This window comes from Nannobrachium achirus, assembly GCF_963921795.1.
Source record: "Nannobrachium achirus genome assembly, chromosome: 1".
Taxonomy (NCBI): domain Eukaryota; kingdom Metazoa; phylum Chordata; class Actinopteri; order Myctophiformes; family Myctophidae; genus Nannobrachium; species Nannobrachium achirus.
In genome coordinates, this window is record NC_137810.1 from 22482048 (window position 1) to 22509938 (window position 27891).

General features: G+C 41.9%; 1 protein-coding gene across 1 annotated transcript in view; it reads left to right on the forward strand.

The window, feature by feature from the left end:
- naaladl2 (N-acetylated alpha-linked acidic dipeptidase like 2) overlaps positions 1-27891 on the forward strand; it is a gene marked incomplete at its 5' end in the record, with an annotated part of 278337 nt that overhangs the window by 149462 nt on the left and 100984 nt on the right. Inside the window, one exon of the mRNA XM_080724924.1 lies at positions 10177-10323. Coding sequence (XP_080581050.1) covers positions 10177-10323 — 147 coding nt within the window. The remainder of the gene's footprint in view (positions 1-10176; positions 10324-27891) is intronic.

Sequence of the window (27891 nt, forward strand, 5' to 3'; positions counted from 1 at the left end):
CACACACACACACACACACACACATGCTTAGAGCCCCCGACGGCGACGTGGCGCGACATTGCAAAGATACGTTATTTCTTATAACATATTATATGATTGCATGTTTACGTTAGTGCAAGCAACATGGTATTAAAACGTAATGAAACGGCACTATTGTATAGTTTATTAAAATAATTCGCGTCGAGCGGGCGTCCGCCTGACTCCGCCATGACAGTTTTCAGGGACCAATCAGAGTCCACTAGCGACTCTCACGTGGGCAGAAGAGCACCAATCAGAGTCCACTAGGGACTCTCACGTGGGCAGAAAAGCTCTGAAGGGAGGGGGCTGGGAATCCACCAGACGCCAAACTACGTGCCCCAAACATACAACCCTGATTGGCCCATTCAAGCCGCCCGCTCCTCGGGCGAGAAGAAATAAAATGTTTAATCTCCGGGGTCAGTCCTCACTACACACCACCCACCAACAGGGGGTGGTAATGTGCGGACTGATTTATCAGGCTACACCGACATGTCTCTGAATTCTTTCACTGCCTTCAGTGGACACCCACTACAATCCATGAGAAGCTTATTAAACTACAGCAATTTATTCATGACTTTCATGACCAAATATTATATACTTAACACTTAAAATAACCTGGAAGAGCCGGTCCCTTTCTAAGGACTAGAGGGGCGGATACAACTCACTGATGTCACAACATTTAGAGCGACGCCCCCTGCACTCTGGTTGGTTGGGGAAATGTAAGGTTGACTCCAACTTTCTATGGCTGAAATGTCAACAGTTTAGCCCAGGCTTTTCTTTTTGAGCCAAACACGAATTAAAACAAAAGCCTAGGCATCGAGGCTGCACTTAAAACAAATCATTACAATTTGGCTGGCTGGTTTTTAACATATTCGGTGGTCTGACAAACTTTGAACGTATAATGCTACTTATAGGCCTACTCATCCTGTTTACAGGGTCTTTAACTATGCCTGAGAATCCACATAATCAAAACTCAGTGTGAGCCATTTCCCCCAAAAACGAGATAAAAAATATAAAAGAGGTTCCCATTTTCTCACCAGTTTGGGAATGTCCACTGACTCTTGTAGCAGTGTGAGCTGGAAAATGGACACCTCACACAAAAGGTATGCCATTCAAACAACCTCTCAATGTAAGGTGCTTTATTTAAAGGTGCTTCCGACAGGGATGCTACCTGGGTCGTTTTGCAACATATGGGTATCATTTCCTTCCATTGTGATAATTCATCTTACCTACAGTATGTATGATATTAAGCCTGAGAATCCTCTTCTGTCAGAGTTACGGGATGACACCATGAAAAATCGGAGGTAGATTTTCAAACGCATCGATAACAGAATGTCTCCCTGGCTCCTGTGGAAATTGCCACATGTTAAACCCACAGCATTACACTGGCAGTATACGCCATCCACATTAAGGAAACAGCAAGGAAACATTATTTATGTGTGTTTCCACATAAAACCTGTAGGGAAATGCCTCAGCAAATCACCCAGATGAGCTGCTCTGTGTGAGTTCATAGCCATGCAGCGATCCAAGGTAGTTTTGGCTACACGCACGGCATGTTTGAAATAGTGCGCTGATGGCAATATGTTTGAATTACCACAGTCCTTGTGTTGTTAGGGAAGGCATTGTGTGTTGGCAGCAGCCTCCATGAATCTGCATAATCACAAGGAGAGGCTGTTGAGCATCAGATTGTATTTATGTGGCTGTCAGTGTGAGTTTTCCATCACTGTTTCATATCACAGCGACACAATGTTAGCAAGAGGAAGCACATGAAAATGTTTTGGGTGAAGAATGAGTATTGTCATTGCCACTGCCTGTGACATTTGTCAAGCAGCGCTGTGTGATGCATGCTTACATCAGTGATGTGCAGCTTAGACCTGACCAGAAATCCAAACGGGGACAAACAAGGCCATACAGGTACATTAGACTTAAAGGAGTAGTTCACCCTCAAAATGACTTTTTTCTATGGATTACTCATGCCATGTAGACTTGAGTTTAATAATTATTTTAGTTTTGTGTCGCATTACTAAGACAATAATTTATTCCAATAAATGTACCCCCATTGATTCCGGATGGGGACCCAAATGAATTTGGGTCCCCATCCGGAATCAATGGGGGTAAATTTACTATAATACATTTTTTGTCTTAGGAATGTGACAAATACCAAAAAATATTATTGAACTCAAGTCTCCATGGCATGAGTAATCCATAGAAAATAAGTCATTTTGGGGGCAAACTACTCCTTTAAAGCTTCAGTTTGCAACTTAACGATCGCATTGTTGTTGTGAAAACACAACAGCTTTAACCTTTCTACTAAAGCAAAGCAGATGCAGGCGTAGTAAGGAGCTTTTGGGGAGATTCATTTGGAGTTAATAGATGCCCCCTAAATGAATTAAAGACAGATTACAGCCTTGTTTGTGTATAACCTATAGCCTTGGAATATACATAATTACTATTACCCAGGATTAATCAATGCCCATTCCCTAAGTGCTTCCTCTCTCTTCGGACCATTCTTCTGCAAGGTCGACTTTCATCCCACTCAGCAATAATTTGATCAATTACTTGGAGAGAGAAAAAATAATGTGCTTTTTTGTTAGTTGGGGTTGGAAAAGACACACACTACAACGACACTTTTAGACGTTATAACACACACACACACACACACACACACACACACACACACACACACACACACACACACACACACACACACAATAACCATTTCTAGTTAAATGTCTATGATCTCTGTCTCTGTCACATTATTATTTTATTTCTGTTTTCTCTCTGTGTTATCTCTCATAATTTACATTATATATTTCCACTGTCTAATTACCCAGTGATTACTAAAATGTCCCGAGGTGCAATTTAAAGGCTTACCTGCCTCTGCTAGATGTTTCACAGGCAACTGCAATATGCAGGGTTGAGCAATAGATTTACTGGAGCGTTCTCGTATCCCTCTTCCCCACACAGGCACGCACGCACGCACGCACGCACGCACGCACGCACGCACGCACGCACGCACGCACGCACGCACGCACACACACACACACTCACTATCCCATGTCTCTTTTTTTCATTCAATGGATTTCCCCCTCCCCCAAACCCACCTACAAGTCTATTTTTTTTTTGTGCAATTGAGCCCATTTATTACCAAATTAGACAGAGTATAGGCTCAACTTAATGTTATGAATAATGTTATAATATATTCAACAGCTGGTTATCAGCTGGTGTGGCGGTCTTTGACCAACGACCACTTTAGAACTATTTTCCTTATCTGTCTGGAAAATTGCAGATCACGATAGCAGATCTACAAGCTCAGCATAATTATGTACAAGCTCACAATGTGTGACGCTGTGGCATAAGAAACACGCTATCACGCTATAACTTTTGCACTTTACATATTATAAAGTGAGACACATACATAATGTAAACCAACACCAAAACACACAAATGATGTACATGGAGACTAGAGAGTAGCAATTGTGAATAATTTGATATGACAAATGGGTAATTTAGTTTTTTCAGCATAAAACAAAAATTACCTTTGTTGATATAACATAAGAAAGTGAACTTTACAAGAAACAGATCACTTGAATGCTTAACACCCCATTCTGTATTTAATGTATTTTCTATATTGTGTTCTCTATATTTATTTATATGCATTTGATGTATTTCATCAAGCTTGTCTCGAGAGTTAAATGTGAATTTAAAGGCTGTTTTTGTGCCTTTATTTGTTTCTTTATTGCTATGCTTTGCAAACAACTAAGTCAAATTCTACCGTAAAACCTCCACGAAGCTTATTTTTTAATAAGTCTAGTCAAATTATTTTTGTTTATGACCAAATCAATTGTTTATTGGGATTTTTTCTTTACCACTCAATCTCTATACTCATCTTCGACAAATACCAAAATTAGCTCATCTACAAGCTCACAGCGCGTCACATCATGACATGTTTCAGCTTGTAGATCGGCTAGGCTATGTTTGCTTTTTTTGGATATCAGTCTACATTTCCCAAAAGGAAATGCATGTATTTAATTCAGTCTGACTAGAAGCAGGTATAAAACACATCTCCAGCAACGATAAAAATGAATGACCAGAGGGAGGGAGATATCAAAAGTAAAGGCATGGACTTATATTCATTGGAATGCCGAGTCACATCTGCTGGATTCCCCCATCCCCTCCAACACGTCTAACCCTCTCCAAACTCTAGCAATAGGTAAACCTTCTCATTTCAGTCGACTGTCATGTGCAAGAAGGCTTCCAAAAACTGCATAGAACCAGGTCAATGCTTTGAGTTATATTTCTATGAAAAACGCACGCACACACACAGGAGCAAGAGCTATGTATTAGTCACCAAGGCCTTTTTTTTAGCTATATAATAAAAAGAATATATATATATATAGGCCTATAATATATTCCCTACTCTATTGGCGTATTTTTGTCACTGTACATTTGCACATAATGGTGAAATAGCTTCTGCATTTACCCATCCTAGCTATTAGGAGCAGTAGGCACTAGTAATAAAGCACCCAGGCAGCAGTTAGGGGTTAAGTGTATTGCTCGGGGACACTTTGACACATAGGGCGGATTCACACTGCAATCCGTTTGATTAGAACTGATTCTGAAACCGGTTGCTGGTTCACGCTGGCCAGCATTCACATTGGCAGACCTTCTGGCCTCCCTGGAGATCACTAGCACTATACAGCCCGGTCCTATAGGTGGCGGTATGCACATAGTGTCATCAACTATGCGACATTGCTGATGGTGGTTGCCAATAAATTCAGGCACGAAAGTTGGTGTAACAATTCAATGACGCGCGACAGCGCAGTGTGGAACATTGTTGCAGTGGTCTTGGGTCTCGCACCCCCCACACCTCGACAAGACAAACAAGCCTATTTGCATATCAATTGACCTGTGTCGCTGATCTACAAGCTCACACTGACCTTGCATCCACGACGCGTTGTGAGCTTGTAGATCTGCTATTTTCCAGGCGCATAAACGTGCAGAATGATGAGCGAGACATGCAGCGCAGCGCACGTTATTATTTTAATTATTTAATAATCAACATGGCTGAAACGCTTGTGGCTTAATATTCACATTAATGGCACGTCAAGCAGGCACAGCAGTGCACAAGCAGTGCCAAGGAATCTATAACATCGAAACAAAAGTCAGGGATAAAGGAATACTTTTAGGCTATTTTCTATCAACAGCGGTAAGTCATTTTCGGTTTGTTTTCATGGTTTAACAGTTCACGGTTTAACTTGTAGGCTAGTGCTTTCTCTTTCTGCTTTTCTTTCCCGACGGGCGACAGCGCACACACATGCATGCACGCACGCACCAAGCCCCCCCCCCTCCCGCTGTAAATCTGATCCCAGAGCAGCATAACCATCATCTCACAGTTACAGCCATACTTCATGTCGCTGCCTCGCGGCTAATAACGGACCTGAATCTGATCCTAGGTCAGCCTAGATTACAGTCCCGTGTTCCGAATGTTTTAACGGAGCGCCGGTTCTGGCCGTCCCGTCTCACTTTCACCCCTGCCTCAGTGCGCTGGTGCGAGACAATAAATAACTGTTCGCCAATTGCTACTTCTCCCAATTGGAAGTACATGACACCAGTCCAGCGCACCACAGTAGTAGGCTAACTGGTGATATAAAACATATAAACGAATTTTAGAAGACAGTCCTACAAGCAAGCAATCTCTCTGTGAGATGAAGTCGCTGATCCCATGGCCATGTCGACAACTGTTACCCAGTGTTTATTTGTGCCGACGGCTGACTCGTCGACATTATATGAGGTCACGTTCAACATCAATACCGTTTTTGAGGCCGGTTGCTTCACACTGCGGCTCACCGGTCTCGAGGTCGCACAATGCAGTCTCGAGACTACCTCTTGAGGTGGTTTCGAGGCTATCCGTTTCTGAGGAAGACCGCACGCTTCACACTGTCAAAACCGGTTTAAACATCTGCCAAGTAGCCTCGAGACCGGTCTCGAGACCGCAGTGTGAATCCGCCCATAGACTGGGTGAGGCAGGTATAGAACCAGTGACCTTCAGAATCCCAGCCGGCCTCTATACCTATTCAGCTATGGCTGCCCAGGTTGTATGTATAGTATAGAAGTACTAGCAGTATTATGGTCGACTCAACTGAGAAAGACCTTAAAGTAAGGAAGGCACTCGCTTGGAGGGCCCTGAACGGCATGAACAGTGTATGGAACTCTAGCCTCCCCCGCCAAATCAAACTTAGCTTCTTCTTTGCAACAGTGGAGTCTGTTCTCCTCTATGGCAGTGAATGCTGGACCCTGAAGCCAACCCTGCAGAAGTCTCTAGATGGGTGCTACACTAGAATGTTGCGTGCAGTACTCAACATCAACAGGAGTGCACATGTTACCAACAGGAGCCTGTATGAGGGAATACCAAGGGTAAGCGAGAAAATTGCCACCAGAAGAATGAGACTAGCAGGACACTGCCAAAGACACCAGGAGCTTCCAGCCAGCAAATTGGTACTGTGGGAGCCAACACATGGGCACCGGTCGCGAGGACGTCCCACAAAAACATACGTGGACGTACTCAAGGAAGACGTAGGGACACAGAACACCAATGAGCTGGCCAGATGTATGGAGAACCGAGATGACTGGAAACAACGATGGAGGGCTCGTCTGAGGACGACCTAGAGAGAGCAGTATTAGTAATATATAGCAGTAAAATTGTGAAAATAGACAATCTATACAAGCTGAGCCATTTTCACAGATATTTATTTGTGGTCGAACAAAATGTAATGACCAACAATTCCAAGTGCTTGTCAGGTTGGGGGGGTCCCCAGTTCAAATATGATTATTCTGGGGGTTCCCCAGTTCAAAATCAATTTTTGGTTATGGCCTAACCTCACATTCCCATGTGATCGCCTGCCCTAACCTCATAAGTAACCATTGTGATCTAATGTTGCTGAAGTAGTAACGTGAAATCCTCTCTGTTTTTGTCTGTTTGTTTTCTAACACTGTCCTGTATCTTCAGCCACAAGATGGAACTTGTTATTGTTGTTTGTCACATTTCTGGTTGCAATTGTATTGCAATTATGAGTCATCCTGCACTAATGCTCTAATGGTTGTGCACATTGATTTTACAAAATGTCTAGGCAAACGCTTTGATCCCATATTGATTTCTACAGCCACTGAAGTTATAAAAAGGGTGAGATAAATGGAAAGGCATACATCAAAGCAAGATCATTTTGCTAAGAAAGTCTCTTAATCTCAGAGGGCTTTTTACTTCCCACCCATTATTCAAGTCCTTTCCACAGTTGTCCTTTACTCAATAGCCTCGCAATCAAATTTAGGTTGATGTCAACTTACTATCGCTTCCTTCAAAAGGTTAAGTGGATTGAGCCACATACAGTGCACACCGAATAATTAGTTGAGCTCTGAAGTGATTGCAAAACTATTGTAAATAAACAAACTGGCAGTCTCATGGCTGTCAGTTTGTTTGCATCTTTGTGTGTCACTCAATACATCATGATCACATTGCAACACAAGGCCATTCAGCTAAATCTAAATCTATCTAACTCAATGTCTGGTTGTAAAATTATTGGTAAAAGGTCAAGTGAACTTTTAATTTGTTTCAAATGTAAAGTGCATTCAAGTATTATTATTTGTAGTAGTAGTATTAGTATTATTATTGGTATTATTAATGATACGTAGCATGCGAAGCCTGCATGAGAGAGGGCGAGATCATTTAGCGACCTCCAACCGGGTTGCAACCTGGTCGGTAGTTTTCAGCGACCGGGTCGCTAAATCGACCGACCGGGTCGCTAAAACCACGATAGTGGACAGGCTGATCCACTCATCCACAACAGCGGCAGACACCTCCGCAACAGCGGCAGACGCCGCGGATTAAGAATAATTGCTGCGGCATAGGAATCATTGCGGCGGCATAGGAATCATTGCCGTGGCTGTTGCCGGCACTTCTGGCAGTGCCGCGGCAGGTGCCGGTGCCGGAAAGTGTATTGGCTCTTCTGTAAGTTTAAGCATTGCTATTAAGTTGCGGGCGGAGAATGGAGATAACGTGAACACCGCTGGTCGAAAGGAATGCAAAGACCCTCACTAAATAAAATACAAAAAACCTGCAGTTGGTCGTTTGGAATGAAAAGAATAAACCCGAAATAGGCTTTTGATATTAGGTAGCCTACTTTTACGTTTTAGAAATACATTTAGGAGACTACTTTTCCCACGCGGAGAGCGGAGGGTCCAGTCTCCAGATGTTTTTATGGATTTATTAGCCTAGCTTCTACATGAGGACAAAATGCATGAATAGCCTAAGTAAGCCTACGAGAGTCTAATGAATGGAGAAGCGATTGATGCTCATTAACTCACCCCCGCGGTCACGATGAGTAGGGAGCGAGAAAGGGGGAGGTGGGGGTAGCGGGGGGCGATCTGCCTCGAGCCACCCTGTAGACACTTACACACTGCCGGCACAGTAGGCCAAGGAAGTGCCTCCACGCACCATCACATAATGTTTTATAATTTCTGAAATATTTAAATGTAATTTAATTCATGTCTAATAGAAGTCACGGTTGGATAATTGGCCTGAAACTTTGCCCTGATTTGGAGTCATACACAGTATATCATAGACTGGCCACTGAAGTGACAAGCTATGCTGTTATTAGATCCTAGACTTGTTTTCTCTGCACCTCATGCATCGCTTCTTCTCAAATCTGTCTATGTTTTGATCTTTCCTTCTCTCAAGTGTTTACTGCTGTTAATTAAGTCTCTTTTCTCTGCTTTAGCTTCCCCCAGTTCACAATTACTTATACATACAAATCCAAATGCACTTTCACTTTACTCCCACTCAAAATAAGTTTCGACTCACTCCTCTGTACGCCAGGTGTAGTTTGATAATAATCATACTGTACATGTCACGGTAATTGCTTAACTTTTATTCTGAAATGTGGCACAAAAAATGAGAGGAACCAAATAAAGTGGTTCCTTTGGAGCTGTTTATTTATTATTTTACTAGCTAGCTTTGGCATTTTCCTTCCTGGACTGGACAAGTATTAGCAGGCTTAGTATTACTATAAGCTCTGCAGCGATTTCAGGGTTAAGCAGCAGTTGACTTTGAAACCCCCAATGTCCATCCAACTTCAACCGCTTATCCGGAATCGGTCACGGGGGTAACAGTTCCAACAGAGATTTCCAATGTTTCCTCTCCTGAGCAACATCCACATTTGGTCTTCGGTCTTTCAGGGGTTCTGCTAAACCGAGAACATTTACTTTTTAAACTTCCTAGCCTAGCCTTTTTCCTTTTCCTCTGTTCTCCAGTCCTGACTCCCCTTAACACCTCTTATTTCCGCTCCTTCTCTGTCCACCCACCAATTTAATGCTGAGTCTATCATCTCTGCCCTTTTTCCCTCACTTCTCTTTTCAACATTTTATCTCTACTCTCCATCTCCTTTTCTCTTCCCTTTCCTCCTCTGTACCTTGGTGTATGTTACAGTAAACCACAAGTTAGTTCAGAAGACCACAAGCAAAACAGTGTCAATACCACCAAACTCTAACTTTTACTGAAACATTTATTAACAACTGGCTGCAACATCAGTGTTGAGTTTTATGTTTCAATGGACCCTGGAGCCAACTACACAGAACAACCACAAGTAATAATCTCTCAAACTGCCCCCACCCCCTCTCTCTTTCTCTCTCTCTTTCTCTCTCTCTCAGGGGAGAAAATAAGTTACTTTTAAATATAAATCCATAAATGTCTCTTTGTCTATCTGTGCTGGTTATTATGTTGTTAAATTACAGTAAAATAACTACAAATGCAACATTTTACAAAATGGTCACTTTAACAAGGTAGGCTATTATAATTAAATTCTCCACACCTGTATCCTCCCCATCTTGACAAAATGGTATAAGGTTCCAGCTGCACGGGTGCAATGCATTATTGTTGAGGCACGTTTACTAACATGCTGCACTTGAACAACCGTTCCAGGCTGCCATATCCAGCCCAAGAAACCGTAGAAACCCGGGTAAAAAAGCAGACAAAACCCACCGTGCGTATGAGGACTCCCATCTTTGCCATACCCTAGCTTGTGCTGAACTGACACCACTGCTCTGCGCTCTCTCTCTCTCTCTCTCTCTCTCTCTCTCTCTCTCTCTCTGTCTCTCTCCACCCAGAGACAGCTCCTGAGTTGTATTCGTGGTGGGAACTGCCCTGGCCCCAATGTCACTTCTCTACAGCTGCCTGGAGACGTTAGCTTCTTCGCCAACCAGCTGGCAGTGCCAACCTTGGAATTTGCATTTGAGCAGAGCAAAGCGGAAGAGGTACCACCCCCACACCTGCATACCACTTTCTCATCCCTGCACTCTTACACAAGATAGTGAGGGTCACCACTCACCTGGTTAAAATTGGCCAAAACAGATAGTAGGCCTATAGCCAAGTACTACAGTACAGACCATCGTTATTTAACAGGAATCAGTCAGAAAATGGAAATACTTGGACAAACAGTATGACAAACACTGCTGCTAGTTTATTTTCAATGGAATGTAAGAAACATACTCAGGATAGATTAAAAAACACCTCCCTGTGTATCATATAGAATTATGCTTCAAGGTAATTGACGTATCAGCTGGATATGTTTTCCAAAGGAAATGATCTCCACAGAAGATAGTTATCTCCTGAATCAATCTGCACAGTTTCCAGTCTCCAGTGTAGCTCAGTTGGGACTGGAACCAATAACAACCATCTGTAGCCTAAGACTAATAGCATAATTTTGTTGGCATTAAATAATTCATGATCATTTATCAAATCCAGCTTGACATCCTCCAGTATGGTTTATGCCTCAATACAAGCAACAAACACACAACACAGCATTAACAAATTATGCATGCCCCCTTTTACTCCTATTAAAAATGCAATATTGATGTTTGTTTTATTGCTGAAGGCTGGAAACAGTGAGATATCGCCCCAGCTAAACCAGCCCACTCAAAATGTAGAACTTCATGGCTAGACCAGCAACTTTGGACATCCTGTAATTAGTGTTAGAGATCTTAGTCATGGTTATCTGTCCTCAGGATATCCTCAGAACCTAGGTTAACACAATGGAAGCCAAGGTTTCTAACATTTCTAGCTGTTGCTGGTACCGCCGCTCACTTACGCTTTATTTTGAAGAGCCTCGGAAGCTTTGTGCGTGTGCACCTGAGTGTCCGCTGACGATTCAGAAGAAGATCTGTTTGTTTACAAACGCTCGCGAAACTAAAATCCAAACCAGGGCCGACAATCGCGGTATATCGCGGCAGATCTCTGCTTCCCTGGCGTTCTTTGCACCTTATTCAGAGATAAAGCCCTTTTTATGTTTCAGCATAGAATAGAAGTCAATGCAGCCTAGACGCACCATTTTGCTTCTGTGCTTGTCACGTTATGACATATGCACCAGGGTCTCTCACAGGGCACACCCCATGCATGCAGCTGCGCGTGACAACTGAGTTTTGGCACAGCGACCTCCAGTGGCCTTGTCTCGTTACTGAACGAGTTTGGCACTGTGTTTGTTTAGTAGATATTAATATGTTGTTTTAATTGTATTTCAATGTTTTAATTGGATTTGAAACAACGATATGCTAAGTGAACTATCGTTCACTTCTCACCAAAAGGTCAACCTTCTATTTTGCATGAGTGTCATGACTATTACCACAATTATTGATCGCACACAAAATTGATTTAATAAAAAACAGTTCCTCATTAAAACATAATTGTTGGGTCAAATGCCAAGAATGATATCGGCTATTTCCATTTGTGGACAGTTTTTTCCCCCTGTTTGCCTTAAGCCTTGAACCTTTAAAACTGTGAAACTGTGTATATACGATGTGCACAAAAGGATCTGATTCAACATCACATAATTATTGAACAACTTTCACAGATTTAAAAGCACACGAATCATAGGTGTTCACACTTAATGACAAAGCAAGGATTGGGCTGAATGTAGGCTACAGTAGTACAGGGTGATGTTCAGATTTGTGTCATCATGATGGTTCTGACTGAGTAGAGGCCTGACCACAGATTTAAAACTTATACCCCCGAACACTACATGATAACGTGTGTAAAACTGGTGATCTGCCCTAATTTGTATACATGCTTTAAGTGCAGATTAAGAATTTGGCCAAATTGGGGTTATGATCCGGCTTTAAATCTCCATGTGTGCCGTGTGCATTAGTTGTTAACAGACGATGTCTACAACATTAGACCCAATATTACTATGATTTATGGAAGTGGTGGCATGGTGGATGAGGCAACTGCATCTCTTTTATGTTTCAATGAGCCCTTAGTTGAGGCCAAAAGCCGTACTTGATAAAGTTATGAGCATCATCATTGTGAGTGGCTATTGATTTCCTTTTGAGGGAGTGGATATAAATTGACAGGAAGAAGCAAAGTGTGAGCCAGTGATTTCCAATTTTTCCATGAGAGCAATGAGTACATGTGGACAATGTATGCAATTATGGGTCATATTTAGGTCCAAAGTGAACATGTTTGATTACCTACTGTAGGCTGCACACTTTGATTAGATTGTTCTATAGGGAGCTGGACCTAGAACATTCACGATTGGACAAACATCTGGTTTGTTTGGATGGGTAATCCCAGAGTAATAATAGTTGAGCACATAGGGGACTAGTCTAGATAGCATTAATGGGATGCAGCTATTTATTATTCTATATTTGTTATTGAGCTTACGCCTCTGGTATGTAATTTGTTCAGTGAGCGGCGTTCCCCTGTACATATCACAATTCATATGCACACACAACTCATATTATGCACAATTCATTGCATAATTTTTCATTATTTCACAATACGTTGTTTTGCCCCGATTTGGCAGTCCCTATGTTTATTATGTCTCTTATATATTTTTTTTCCTTTTCAATTAAATCAGTATTAAAGCTCTGGGAGACACAGTAGAGGATTAGGGTAGACATTAGATTAGATGGTTCTGCTGCATGCCAAGACTATCCAAGGGGACATGTACTAGCATTTCTAGCAGTGGTGGAAAAAGTACTCACACTTTTCAGCGGTGCTCCTGGAAGGAGCTAAGCTCCAACATCTGGCTTTGTCCGGGCTCTGAAGCGTGGCCTACATCTAGCCTACATCTTGGCTCAAAGTGCTCAAAGTTTGTTGTAGGCCCAGGGTAACATTGGCCATACTTCACGGGACACTTAATGAAATTAACTCACTTATTACACTTAACACTAGGTGTGATTTTTTACTTTAGTAAAAGTATCAAATACTGCAATCTAGAAATATTTGATTAAAGGTTACTTGAGTAAAAGTACAGAAGTAATGGTATCAAAATGTACATAAAGTACCAAAAGTAGAAAGTAAATACTCATTATGCAGAATGTCCCCTTTCACAATTGTATAAAATGTATAAATATCTCTTGAAAATAGCAGATCTACAAGCTCATGTGTCCATTGCGAGCTTGTAGATCAGCTATTTTCAAATGGACAAAATGTAAATAGGGCTGGAGTGGGTAATGTATGTTTTGTAATAATCAAAATCTACAAATTAACTAGTAACTAGAGTTTTCAAAGAAGTGTAGTAAAAAGTACAGAATTTGGCTCTGAGATGGAAGTAGAGTAGAAGTAAAATTATAGAAAAGTATAGAGAATTGGAAATACACCAGTAAAGAAAAAGTACCTCAAATTTGTACTTAAGTATAATACTTGAGCACATGTACTGTACTTACTCCTTACTTTACACAACTGATTTCTAGACAGAAGGAAATCATACCCACTACACCATCTCTAGCATGAGCCATGTTTTCATCGACTTCTCCCTCAGTATTTAAGCATCATTTGATATTCTAAACACATTGACCAGTAGCGGTGTGTGCACATCATTCTGTGTAGTCATCCTTATGTGGCCAATAAATAGTGTAGTGGTAGTGGTAATGAGTTTGGAAGCCTCCAGATGTTGTGTAACACTGCCATGGTGATGGTGAGAGTGTGGTCCGTTGAACATGTGTTTTCTCGTTTAGCATCTGTTTCTCTCTCGCGTCGTGTACGTTTCCTCCAATAGGCAGTCATCACAAGGCACAATTTTGATTCACCTCCAGAAGTATTGCAAGTTTTATACAATTTTGAAACTTGTCTTAGTTTGACTGGATATTAAATGACCCTAGTGAATAAAGTCTGCTAGTCAGAGAAGGCTGTACTGTGCAGTATGTACAGTATGTAATCATTACCATTGCAGTATGGTTGCTACAGTAACAGTTGATAAGTGAAAAGGTCCTGTCTACAGTGGTGTAAAGTAACTAATTACATTTACTTAAAGGAGTAGTTCACCCCCAAAATGATAGATAGAAAAAAAGTCATTTTGGGGGTGAACTACTCCTTTAATTACCGTAGCCTACTTAAAGGAGTGGCGACACCGGCCGAAAATTAACATTAAGATACAGTAGGTCACTTGGTGTTTCTTCAAACAGTCTGAAAAGGAGGCGGGGCCGTATCAGTTAGTAGTGAATGTATACTTCGTCCGTCGTGCGGTGCCGCGCAATGTATACTTCGTCCGTTGTGCGGTGCCGCGCACAACCTTGTTGTTAGCGTGTAGCGTGGCTAGCGCTGCACCGCACGGCTATTTGCGAGAGCTATTGTGTGTGTGTGTACACACACACACACACACACACACACACGCGCGAAAGCACACACACACACAGGCTACAAACACATAGAGTGTATGAGCCGCGGACCTCCTCTGCGGAGGAGGAGGAGGAGGAGGAGATCGCTGGTCCCTCGTTCTACGGTTGCTCCGGTGTCCTGGGTGCTCCAGTCAGGTTAGGGCAAGAGACAGCAGGGTATGGCCGACAAAACCGTCGCATAGACGGGGAGAAGCGTGTTGACCCTCGTACACCTTTTTTGACACCTTTTTTGAAGAAGACATGTACTTTTTTATCGGTCTAACCATTGATTTTATAGCGAATGCTATATCATTTTTACCCCTAGAACTGATAGTTTTAAAGTTGGTTTAGAAAGTCGGAAAGACACCTCGGACAGCTTTTTTTGGGGCAGTTTCAAAAGATAATGATATGGATAATCGACTCCGCCCCTCCCCCCAAATTAGCCCAATCAAATTAATTTATTTTGGTTACTGTACAGAAAGTACTACTTTCAGTACAGTAACTACAGTAAATTAATTTGATTGGGTCATTTAACATGGGGGTACATGACATCATTAAAAAAATTGGTTAATTTGATAGCCATAATTAGCTGTTTTGGCCGTGTCACACCCCCTTTAAGTACAATTTTGAGGACTTTGTACTTTACTTGAGTATTTCGAATTACTTTTACTTCTACTCCATTACATCTCAGAGGCAAATATTGGACTTTTACTCCACTACATTTATTTGAAAACTTCGTTACTAGTTACTTTGCAGATATACATTATAATATTATAACACATACACATAATTATGCCCTATTTTATTCTGTGGCTATTTGAAAATAGCCGATCTACAAGTTCACAACGCGTCGCATCGCAACACGTTGTAGATCTGCTATTTTCAAAGTTAAGTTTAAGTACATTTTGATGCCAACACTTTCATACTTTTAGTTTTACTCAAGTACATTTTGAATTCCGGACTTTTACTAGTATTTCTGTATTGCAGTATTGATACTTTTAAAGTAAAGTAAAATATGGGAGTACTTTTTCCACCATTGCCTGTCTATCAAAGACCTACATAGAGTAAATTGGAGTATCTTTCTTGTATAAGATATATAAAAATGCTCAATGAGTGATGGTGGAGTGGGAGGTTTAGGGTTCACCCTGCTCAAGGGCACCTCAACAGTTCCCAGGAGGTGAACTGGCTCCTCTCCAGCTAGTTGTAAAGCTTTATTAAAGCACATTGATTTGCTATTTTTGAATGTGTTACACAAAACAACTTGCCTTGCCTTGCTGTGCCTAACTGAAGTTGCCACATGGCCTGGCCTAGCCTAAACTACTGCCACCGCCTAATACTGAACTTTGTATCTAAACATGCATCAAATTAGCAAATTAGCCTTTCTTTTGTTTTCATTTGCCCAACTTGCTTGTGCGTGCATGCGTGTAGAGAGATTTGGTCTCTAAAGTACATATGCCTGAAATGCCCATTTTCTGAATTCATGAACGTGAGTCAGAGCATCTACCCTTTCTTCTTCAACCCAATTAGCTATAATTGCAATTGTCAAGTTGAGACTAATTGTTTGGAGAGACTGGTCGACTGTATCTCTGATAGTCTAAACATGTAGATAGCAAGAATCAACCCTGTGACTTCTGACCCAAGAATAATGTATTAATTAGCTCACCACACATACTGTACACTACAGTACTTGACCAGACAATGGGGGATCCAACTGTAGACATTAAGTTTGCAATGTGAATTGTGTCCCTAGAATAATGTATTAATTAGCTCGCATAGAAACAGAGGACCACACACTGAACAGTACTTGACCAGACAAAGGGGGAGTTGCATCTGACATTTAAAACTCAAAAGTGGGACTAAGAAGGTTTTACAGACCCTAGGATCTACCGATCTACTTTGATGTAGTGCAAGTTCTCCAATCAACCACAGACAGGTTCTGGAATGTAAGACACAATTCATTACTGTACACACTCAGCCATAAACATGCCATCACCACCTGTTTGACACGGTATGCTCAACTGGCAACATTACTTGTCCAGTTATGCAGTGAGTGACACACTTTAATGGCTCTCTCACACTATTCGCTCTTGTGGCAGAAATAATATTTGATTATACCAATTTACTGTGGCATTCTATATGCTTCAGACATTATTCGTGGCCCTGCATGTCTGGGCAATAAAACGTGGTAAATGGAGCCTTTTTAAGTGCCCATATACACCTGTCAGTTGTTGCCCCTCCTCTCCTGTAAGTGTGATGCTGATGAGCAGTGATAGAAGGATATTACATTTGCATCCAGCTCTCCCCAGCACAGCTGGCAGGCCAAGGCCCCCCTGGTGCTTCAAATGGTAATGATGCAAACAAGCAGTCGCACAAGCCACAGCTCACTAATACACACGTACGCATGCACACACACACACACACACACACACACACACACACACACACACACACACACACACACACACACACACACACACACACACACACACACACAACATTCACACACTTAAACACACAATTATTGCTTTCACCTTAAATGGCTCCCTAACTTTGAGCATGGAAGTGAAGGAGAAAGAGGAGGCAGCAGAGTGAGAAGTAAAAGTAAACACGGACAGTAAAAGCATTATGACAGTAAAGGCCAAAATGGTCCACTAAGCCAGATAAGCTGACCACTGGCTGACAACAGTGGGGCTCACGGCAGCAAGGGTCGACAGCTATCCCTTCGAAACGATTCTAAATCTCGCCCACACTGCGCCGATAGGCCGCCTGCTAACAACTGTGATAAGGTCTAAAACGCCGCAGCTCCAAACATTCCTACTCAAATGCACACGGTCACTGATTGGTTCAAACTCGACCGACTACAGGCGATGGCCAAGCGGCGATTCATTTTTGGAATCCCGACCTCGTCTGTGAGGTCCAACTACAGCCAAAAATATACGCCCTCTGAGCCGAGTAACCTCAATACTCAGAAAACCTGCTGTTTCCAGCCAAGAGAGACGGAGCGAGAGAAACATGAAGAAGAAAGGAGGCGTCTTTTTAAACACTGCTAGAAGCATAACAGGATTGATGGAGGAAAGAGAAAATGTTAAGTCTTAGTAAGCTCAGCTTTTGTTCTCCTGATGGCGTCGAGTCTTTGGGTTATGAGTGTTCACTGATAACCTTTCAGCCTTCTCAAGACAGGGATATCTTAAACTTTGTTGGTTTTAGTTTGTAGCTTTTGTGGTTTACTGGTGCAGAAAAGTAGACAAACCTTTGTCAACCAGCCATAGTTAGACAGAAGTGGATGCCAAAATTCTGTTCACCGGTTTAGCTGCCAAATATGGCCTGGTTACCTTTAAAATCACTTGTAAAATTGCAGACACAACAGCCATAAACACTTGTGCGTGTGTGGGTGTATTCATGTACGTGCGTGTGTGGGTGTAAATTAGTGTCATTTGATTCTACATACAAATATAGACAATAATGTGTGTACACTATTACTTTAGCTAAGTAGTTGCCTTGGGCTCTGTTAGTGCCACAAGGGGTTATCCCCCCCCCCCCCCCAGCCAGTACCAAATAGACTGTTTTCATTATCATTTATAGTGTTTCAGTGGGACAGTGTTTGGTGTGTATGTAAATGTGTGCATGTACTTAAAGTCATACAGTATGTGTCACTTCCCCTTTATTATATAGCTGTCCAAAAATCCACCGTAGCACTCCACCAAATCTCCTTCAATTATATAATTACACAGCAGCATAATGTTATGTGGCTGACAGCAACAAAATATGATATGATGAATTAATTTTCACTGACTGGGTGAGGTGGGGCAGATTATCTGATGCTTTGAAACTCTACACAGACTTGTCAGATTATACCTCTTTGAAACATTATCCTTGAGGACTTAGCTGTCACTTCTCCTCCCTCCTGCTGGCGTGATGCACAACAAAAACCCTGGCTGAACAAACTCTCACAGATTCAACCTAATTTGTCTGAGCATCTGTGTCAATGTGGGGGACGAAAACCCACAGCCATATGTTGAGTAATTTTACTTACTGAGCACATAGACAGCTTTTCAGGCATGGTATAGCCTATACGGTGGATGCTCATTTACAGCTCATCGTAACAGATGGTTTCATCACGTTTGAACACACACACACACACACACACACACACACACACACACACACACACACACACACACACACACACACACACACACACACACACACACACACACACACACACACACAAACACACACACACACACACACACACACACACACACACACACACACACACACACACACACACACACAGATCTTTTTTCGTTTCTTGTTGTTTTGCATAAATGGCTACAGCAAAAAAGTGTTTGGTAGAAAGGATTCAAAAAGGTCAGATTGAAGGTTCCATAAAACTACACAACACACACAGCAATAGGATAGCGATGTATTGATCTTCACTGTGGCAGGTGTCTCCAGTACCTGAACAGTAATTTGGGTTTGGTTATTCCAAGCCTGATTCCTGGCAACAAGAGAAGTGACACGTTTTGCTGTACAAAACATTAACTTCTATAGTGAATATGTTTTTCACGTCGCCTTATGGTTTGGGGTGTTATTCATCCTGACTTTAATGGTGCCCAGTTGCTGTCTAAAAACCTTGCGAGTGCTCTTAGCAAATGACTTATTTTAGTGCATTATTGGTCTGAGAACTTCACTCTAGCATAAAACAGCAGCTATTTTCTTGGTGACAGTCTGACCTTAAGACTTGTTGCTCTTGTGGATAGACTTATGCTGTCCTTTTTTAGCTCTTCAGGTCAAACCACCCCAGTGGGAAAAAGGAAGATGTTTACAACTTAATTTATTTAGTGGTTTGAGTTTGATTTTCATTCCTGGCTGAAATATCGTTGAGGTGCCGTGACGTGAACAGCTGGGGAACTTTCCACTTGATTATTATGACTTAAGCAGCTTTCCCAGCACAGTAGAAGCCTTTGTATTTAACAGTAGTCACTGTCACTGTGTTACAGGTACTTACAATTAGAATTAATTGCAGTGTTGTCACTGGAGAGTCCTGAACAGAGTTGAGACTGATTTTTTATTTTATTTATTTAGGGAGTCTTACGTGTTTTTTTACTGTTGCTAATAGGCAAGGCATAGAAACGAACAGAGACAGATTGTAGAGCCGTGCCTCTCTGCCACATTCAATGTTGTGGCTGATTAATTCCATATAGTTCCGTTCTACATGCTTTTGTTCCAAAGATTACAATGAGGAAAGGTGAAATCAAGTATTTCAAGGATATTTATGTCACACACAGGCTTTAAAATAATGTTTTGTCACAAAAGTCTGGAAAAATAAGTTTAAAAATATGTTTTAGATAAAATATGCCATCCATTATTTTACAGTACGGCCACATACAGTATGTTACGTTGCAAACACTAACACAATTATTCCATGGGTTGGGTGTTCATTTAAATCTTTTGAATGAGTCCACATACAGTATTTCACTTCATATAACAATAGAAATGTAACTTTCACCTCTTTTAGAGCACATGCACTACCAGCAGCATTGTGTGAGTGTCTGGGAGATTGTTATAGCAATGCCTGCCTTTCTTTGTTTCCATCCCCTATCCTCTACCAATTCTTTTAGAAGTCAAATTGCCTATTAGTTCCAGAAGAAAAGAAAAGAGAAATAAATAATGAACTTGAGACAGCTCATTATTTTATCTGATTCTTTGAACTTTCTAAGAATCTGTAGTGGAGAATGATGATGAGAAAGCCAATAGATTTCACCAGGGCGATGCAAGGGAGAGATATGAAGGAGGAAGGAATGTAAAAGATTATCCAGGAAAGTTTCAGGGATTTTGGATATTTTCCCTTACTCCTCTCGACTAAAGGTCTTTTACACACCGGGGGCGAATTTGCGAAACAAATATATATATTTTTTTTAACTCATAAAGTCAATGCAAGCTCCCACACGGGCAACAAATTTCCACAGAGCGAAAAGGTGGCTGTTATTTTTTCACTCTCTGGTGTAGAATTCTGCTAACTCTATCTAAAGACAGAGAGAGAACATGGTCGAGTGACTATCCCTTTGCATTAAGAGGGAACAGTGTTTCTCCATGTTTGTGTGAGGCTGCCACCAGTGGTGGAAAAAGTACTCACATTTCTTACTTAAGAAAAGTATGGTTTATGTACAGTATGTTTGCAAAGTAACTACCACAGTTTTAAAATTATAGTTGAGTAAAAATACTATATTTGGGTCAGAGATGTAGTGGAGTAGAAGTAAAAAATACTGGAAATTGGACATACTCAAGTACTTTGGATATACTCTCAAGTACAAATACCTACAAGTAGAGTACTCAAGTAAATGTACTTAGTTACTTTACACCAGTGTTTCTCAAAGTTGATTCCAGAGACTCTGTGGGTCCCTTTAGGGGGCTCTAAATTCAAGGTTCAAGGTTCAAGGTTTACTTTATTTTGTCTCCGAGGAGAAATTTGTCTTGGACACATGGACAGTCCAGCAGCATACAAAAAACACGAATACAAAAACACAGTACAGTACAGTACACAGCAACAGGGTGCTCAGCAACATACATATACAACCATATCCCGCAAAATAATAAACACCATTAACCCATTCAGGCCGGGAACACATCCCGCCGCTTGGGAGGGGCCCACAGTACATGCACAGCATGTAGCAACATACCCGTTCTGCAGGCTAATAATTTCTGACCCAGCCCTATTCTATAGGCCAGGCCCAAATGGGCCAAACCATTACCTTCTCACCCTCCGTCTGCCCTCTGCAAGGGTTACATTGAGGAGTGAGATTGACATTGGGACAAAAGAATATTTGTACCTGTTGTACTTAAATTGACCCATGCAAGGCTGTAACTCTGACAGTGTACAAATGGAACCAAAGTGGGTTCCTTTAGGGGGCTCTAAATTGACCCATGCAAGGCTGTAACTCTGACAGTGTACAAATGGAACCAAATGAACCCTAACGGGTTCATTTGGTTCCATTTGTACACTTTCAGAGTTAAGCTAGGGAGACCTTGAAATGTGAAAGTTTGAGAAACACTGCTTTACAACACTGTCTGCTGCTGCGACTGCCTGGCTGCTGCTGAATAACCCTTCAGGAGGTGGCCTCTCTGCTGTGATGTGGTGGGTTGTGTGATACCAGCCCCAAACAATACGCACCACAGACACATTTTATACGCATATTCGCGTCACGGTAGGTGTGTATAGAAAAAAGCGTAAACATTTGCAGCCGGAATATTTTGCATTGTCGGGTCGTATTCGCATCGCTTCACTAAATCTCCGGTATGAAATGACCTTCAGACAGGGAGGTGAGGATCAATAAATAAGGCAAAGACAGAAGCCGTTGCAGACACACAGACCGAGAGAAAAAACAACCTTGACATAAGGAGAAGCTACGAGAGAAACACGTTTTTCTCTTTGTCCCGCTACAGTGCAGTAGGCCAGTTTGTCAATTTGTGACTCAAACTGTCATTTTCCATACGTTCCACAATTGGAATCTCAGGGGTTTATTATTGGAAACCTGCCTGTTAATCATTTTGTATAATGCCGCCTCCGTATCTCCTTTGGACATACAAGGTTTCAACCCGACAGTGACGATATGCTACAGCTACAGTATACTGTCATTGGATTAGACTGGTTTCACTGTTTTCTAATCTGGTCTATAGGGAGAATCAGTGGATATGGATATGGTCTGTGCTCCCAAAAAATATTCCACTTGGAAACCACTGGGTATCGTAGTGGTAGGGCCTACCCACAAGCTTGTTACTACTATATCAGCTATTCTTACTTGAATAGGGTCTGTAATCTTGTGCGTCTGGTTAAACCCCCCGTCTATGCTGTTTATAATGGGAAATAGCTTGCAGAAGTGGTTTAATTGATGGTGTTTTTATTGAGAAAGTCGAACAGCAGAAGAGCTGACAGGTTGGTTTGTTTGTTTGTTTTTCTTGAGCTGCATTCGGGCAGGATGCAACAGAATGCAACCTATCTGAAGCTTTGTAAATGTTCACAGCTGCACAAATTTCTTTTTTATTTATTTCTTTTTTTGCGTTTATTGTTTCTCCGGCTCTGCCAGCTTTTATATTATTCTGCTTGAAAATTACATAACAATTTTTCCCATCACAAGAGATAGAGGTTACACTACCATGTAGAGTTAATGATTTAAAGTGACGTGGCAGCTATAGAATGTACTGTAATGTTGACCCCTGCCTCTCTGATGTCTGTTCAAGCTCCATAAGCAACAACCGACCCTTCTCTATGGGTCAACAAGCCCCCCCCCCCTTCCCCCCCTCTCTCTCAATGCACATCGTGGTCTTTGCGTATGTGTGCGTTGGCTACCGTGCGTGTGAACAGGACTCCAGCTGTTTGTATGTTTTCACAAGTGTGTGTCTAGGTGCACGTCCATATGAGGTCATGTCAGCGTGCCAGATGTGCATATGCAAATGTGAGAATGCATGTGTGGTTTGTCCCAGTGGCTGTACTTCAACTTACATTAGCTGTAACTTAGTGTACATTAGCTGTTTACGTCAGAGCTCGCACAATGGATGTACTGTAATAGGATCATACATGACTGAATGCATGCAAAATGCCCCTGTACCATGGTTGTCTGTATGTGTTCATGTGTCACACGTGGCTAATGAAGACTGACAGGCCTACTGTACATGCATCTTATTTGGTACGAGAGTGCTGTAAGGGGTGGGACTGACTTGAGGGAAATGTTTGATGACATGTACAGTATACAGTACACCCATGCATACTTAGGAATTCAATCAACAGTCATTTAATACAAAGGAATGCACATACTTAGTCCCACATTTGTGCATGCATCCACAAATGACATGCATGCACAGGCAGCATGTGCAATCAAACTCCACAGGGAAACAACCGAACATAACCAAGAGCTTAGACATCCATTTATATGACATATGGTAATATATATATATATATATATATATATATATATATATATATAGCTGTCAGTGGACTAGCCGGAAATTTCTATTATTGTATTATGATCTGAGACAGCATTCATTTTACAAGACCATCAGCGAGATCCAACGTAACGTCATTCTTTTTACCGCATCATCATCAGCCGTTGTTTACTCACCAGCGAATTGGCTCAGCTCTGCATTGGCATATAGTGGGGATTTTGGCGGGGGCATCTCCCCCCGTGCGCTTCGCGTGCACGATCCGTGCACTGTGGTGCACATCGATGTGGGCGCATGTGATCATCTCTGTATGTACAGTCCATGTAAACTTTTGCATTAGCCTACCCCCTAGGGAAGCGGCTAGGCTAACACTTATGCTATTGGTTAGACCGAAGGTGAGACAGAGAAGGGCTGCCAATCGGATTTTTCGATCATTAGCATTTATTTCGTTTTTAATGACCTAGTACGGTAAATTCCGGTCCGGCTAATTTAAATACCAAAGAAGTACGGGTTAATCCGGTTTTAATATTAAGTGGCTCACCGTGGCTGAGAAAGAGTTAAGGGTGCACCGGTTTACAAAATTCACAGTTCGGTTCGGTTTGATATTTTGGTGTCACGGTTCGATACAAAAAATAAACAGAAATGTCCTTGATTTATAAATGTATTTTTATAACTACGTATTTTTTTGTTTTAACTTTGAACAATACGGTACCCAACCTCTAGGGTAGTGCTTCTCTAAGTGGGCTCTGCGGACCTCTAGGGGTCCTTGAGGGGGTTCCAGGGGAATGTGGAGTGGTATTGTATTGTATTGTTCGGTACAGGGTCATTCGGTTCGGTACACCCTCGTATTGAACGGTTCGATATCGATCGATACATGTATTGTTGCACCCGTAATATATATATATTAGGGGTGCAACGGTTCACAAAATTCACGGTTCGTTTCGATATTTTGGTGACACGGTTCGATACCTTTTTGATACAAAAAAAAACAGAAATGTACTTGATTTATAAATGTATTTTTATAACTATGTATTTCTTTTTTGTTTGTTTAACTTTGAACAATACGGTACCCAACCTCTAGGGTAGTGGTTGTCTAAGTGGGCTCTGCGGACCCCTAGGGATCCTTGAGGGGGTTCCAGGGGAATGTGGACGTGGAGTGGTATTGTATTGTTCGGTACAGGGTAATTCGGTTTGATTTGAGATTTGCAGTACTTGAGATTCTTAATGCATTGACTTGAGCAATGATCACAAAACATCTGGCATCACTGCATACGGTTTTTATTTTCATTCCTGAATTGGCTGAGGGCTCCATGTACAGATTACACCATTTAGCTGCACCTAATACTTAAATGCAGTGGTGTAATACACAGTAATTATTACTGTTGCTGCTGCCTTAGTAAATCAAACATGAATTTCACACAGATAGCATGCAGATATTACATTAAAGGTGCAGCTCAATTTGGGAGCATAATAAAAAATATATTTTATGTCAAAGTCATACTGTGTAAATTATAGTATTTGTATTCTTTTGGCGATACCTTTGGTAGCTCCATTACAGCATCTGGCGATTGACTTTTAGAACTGTGAATCTGTCGATTGTCTTTTAGTATTCTGTGAATCCCAGAATTCAGTGAAAAACAAAACCACAGAAGTACCACTCTAAATAATGCTCCGTGGTCCTAGCACCAGGGATAGTGATATCAATCAGTCAGTCCATGACATTTATATAGGGTCCAGCCAAAAACCTCGCTGTCAACTGGGAAAATATTCTGTCCAGAAGCGACAAGTAACACTCCTCTGTCCTTCAAAAACATTACCAGTAACATAACCTCACACAAAGCTCCCCTTCACTGCTCCAGTGGAGCTGCTCAGTAGCTGAAGGCAGGTTACTGTGTGGCTGTACTGGGCAGCTCCCAGGTGTGGAATATGAGAGCTATACAAGTGTGAAGAGGGTGTCACTGAAAAGGAACATGTGTTCTCAGTCGATTTCACCCTGAAAACTAAAACCCCTGAAGAAAACAAAAGGCTAAGCGGTGCAGCCTGCAGGTGTGTGTGTGTGTGTGTGTGTGTGTGTGTATCATTGCGGCCAGTGGAGAATTATTATTACTAGAAGCTCGGCTACGGCCGAGCGAGCGTCTAGTCGGCAACCTGGCCAACTCGGGAACGATGTAAATAGGGAATGAATGCCCCGCCCTTTAATGCAAACCCCATTATACCTGTTGTCATAGGACCCATTTTGACCATCTGTTTGCCTGTGTCCATTTATGCCCATATATGGAGATATCTGTCTGTCTGTGTACATTTTATGCTCATATATATATGGAGATCCCTGTATCTGCCTGACGGGCGGCCGATCATCTAGTCGAGGACCGGCCTACTCGGGAACGATGTAAATAGGGAATGAATGCCCCACCCTTTAAATAATGCAAACCCCATTATACCTGTTGTCATACGACCTGTTTTGACCATCTGTTTGCTTGTGTCCATTTATGCCCATATATGGAGATATCTGTCTGTCTGCGTCCATGTTATGCCCATATATGGAGATCTCTGTATCTGTCTTCTGTGTCCCTTTTATGCCCATATATGGAGATCTCTGCCCTTCGGGCGGCCAAGCGTCTAGTCGGGTGCCGGCCTACTCGGGAACGATGTAAATAGGGATGAATGCCCCACCCTTTAACGCAAACCCCATTTATCTGTTTGCCTGTGTCCATTTATGCTCATATATGGAGATATATTTTTGACTGTGTCCATGTTATGCCCATATATGGATATCTCTGTATCTGTCTGTCTAAGGACCCTGCAATAATACGCAGCCTGCTTGCCTTGCCACCCGTGGGGAATGATGCCTCTCCGGTTGTTAGGCATACCCGTTGTTCGGTTATTGCCTAGCGGACATCAGCGCATACAGAGAATCCGAACCTTTCACGCCGGTTCCGGAAAATCGCGTATTGGGTCGGGTCGAGGCCGGGCACTGCATACACATACATACACTCAGAGACTTTTTGTTGACTCATGTGGCGTACGTGATGTCAAAGCCTTTTATGAAGTTATGTCACAATGAGTCAGCGATTGCGCCGGTTTCCTCAGAAACAGCCTGATTTCAACAATCAGCTCCACATACGGTGATTCCGAACGTTTCGCGCCGGTTCGGGAATAATGTGCATCGTGTCTGGTCGAGGCTGGGCACGGCACGCCGCGGCGGGGAACGTGCGTGCCGAATCTGAAGCCAGTGGGACGAACGGTTCTCGAGATACGCAGATTACATACATACACGCATACATACACACAGACTTCTCACACTTGTTGTAAGATTATTATACATTTTATTTGGGGGGAGCACAAATATGGCCACATTTTGTCCAACTTAAACAACCAACCGCAACGCGAGTCACACTTGCAAATTAATTCTGTCCTTGTCCCTTTTATGCCCATATATGGAGATTCCTGATCTCATAAATATTAAGCCCATATCTTGGAATGCCCATATATGGACATATTGTGTCAGTCTCATGTGGTCTATGATGTCAGACGTCAATCATCTCCATATTTGGGGAAATATGGCCACATTTTGTCCAACTTAATTAAACAACCAACCATGTCTGTGCATTTTTTGGGTCAAAGTTGATCCCATGCCAAAGAACCAGCGCTTGCCCAGAAGTCTACTGTGCACGCGCCCATGTGCAGGCACCCATGTGCGCTGTTTACGCTTCTCTCCCTTAGGGTGTCTTACTAGTAGGTGAAGGGTAAATAAATAGAGACAACTTTAAAATGTCAAGTTGGGAACACACCTGCAGTTTTGTCCAATTTGGCTGTCAGGGTGTTGAAGCCTCTGTGATGAATGTCAACAAGCCAGGATCAATTCAACACGGCTGAGTTAGAAAATTATGTATTAGTTTGTCAAAGGGATGTGCAGCCCTATAGTTAATGTCACTGTGCCATTACACTAAAAAGGCTGTCTGGCTGTTTCACAAAGCCTAAAATACTTTATTACATTGGCATTTCCAATGTCCACTCGATTGATTTTTGGCATGACATTTCCAGTGTCCACTAGATTGCCTTTTGGCATAGCAATTCCAGTGTCCACTAGATTACTTTTTGCCATGCCATTTCCAGTGTCCACTGGAATATGTTTGAAATTGAATGCTTTTGGGCTGCAATTTGGCCACAATGTATCTCTAACTTTTCTGTACAAAGCTTCTTGAAAGCTAATACTGCTTTTTTTCATAGCCTCTGAGATCAAATATTTTTTTCTTGGGTAAGAATAATTCATATAGGCTATAATAAATG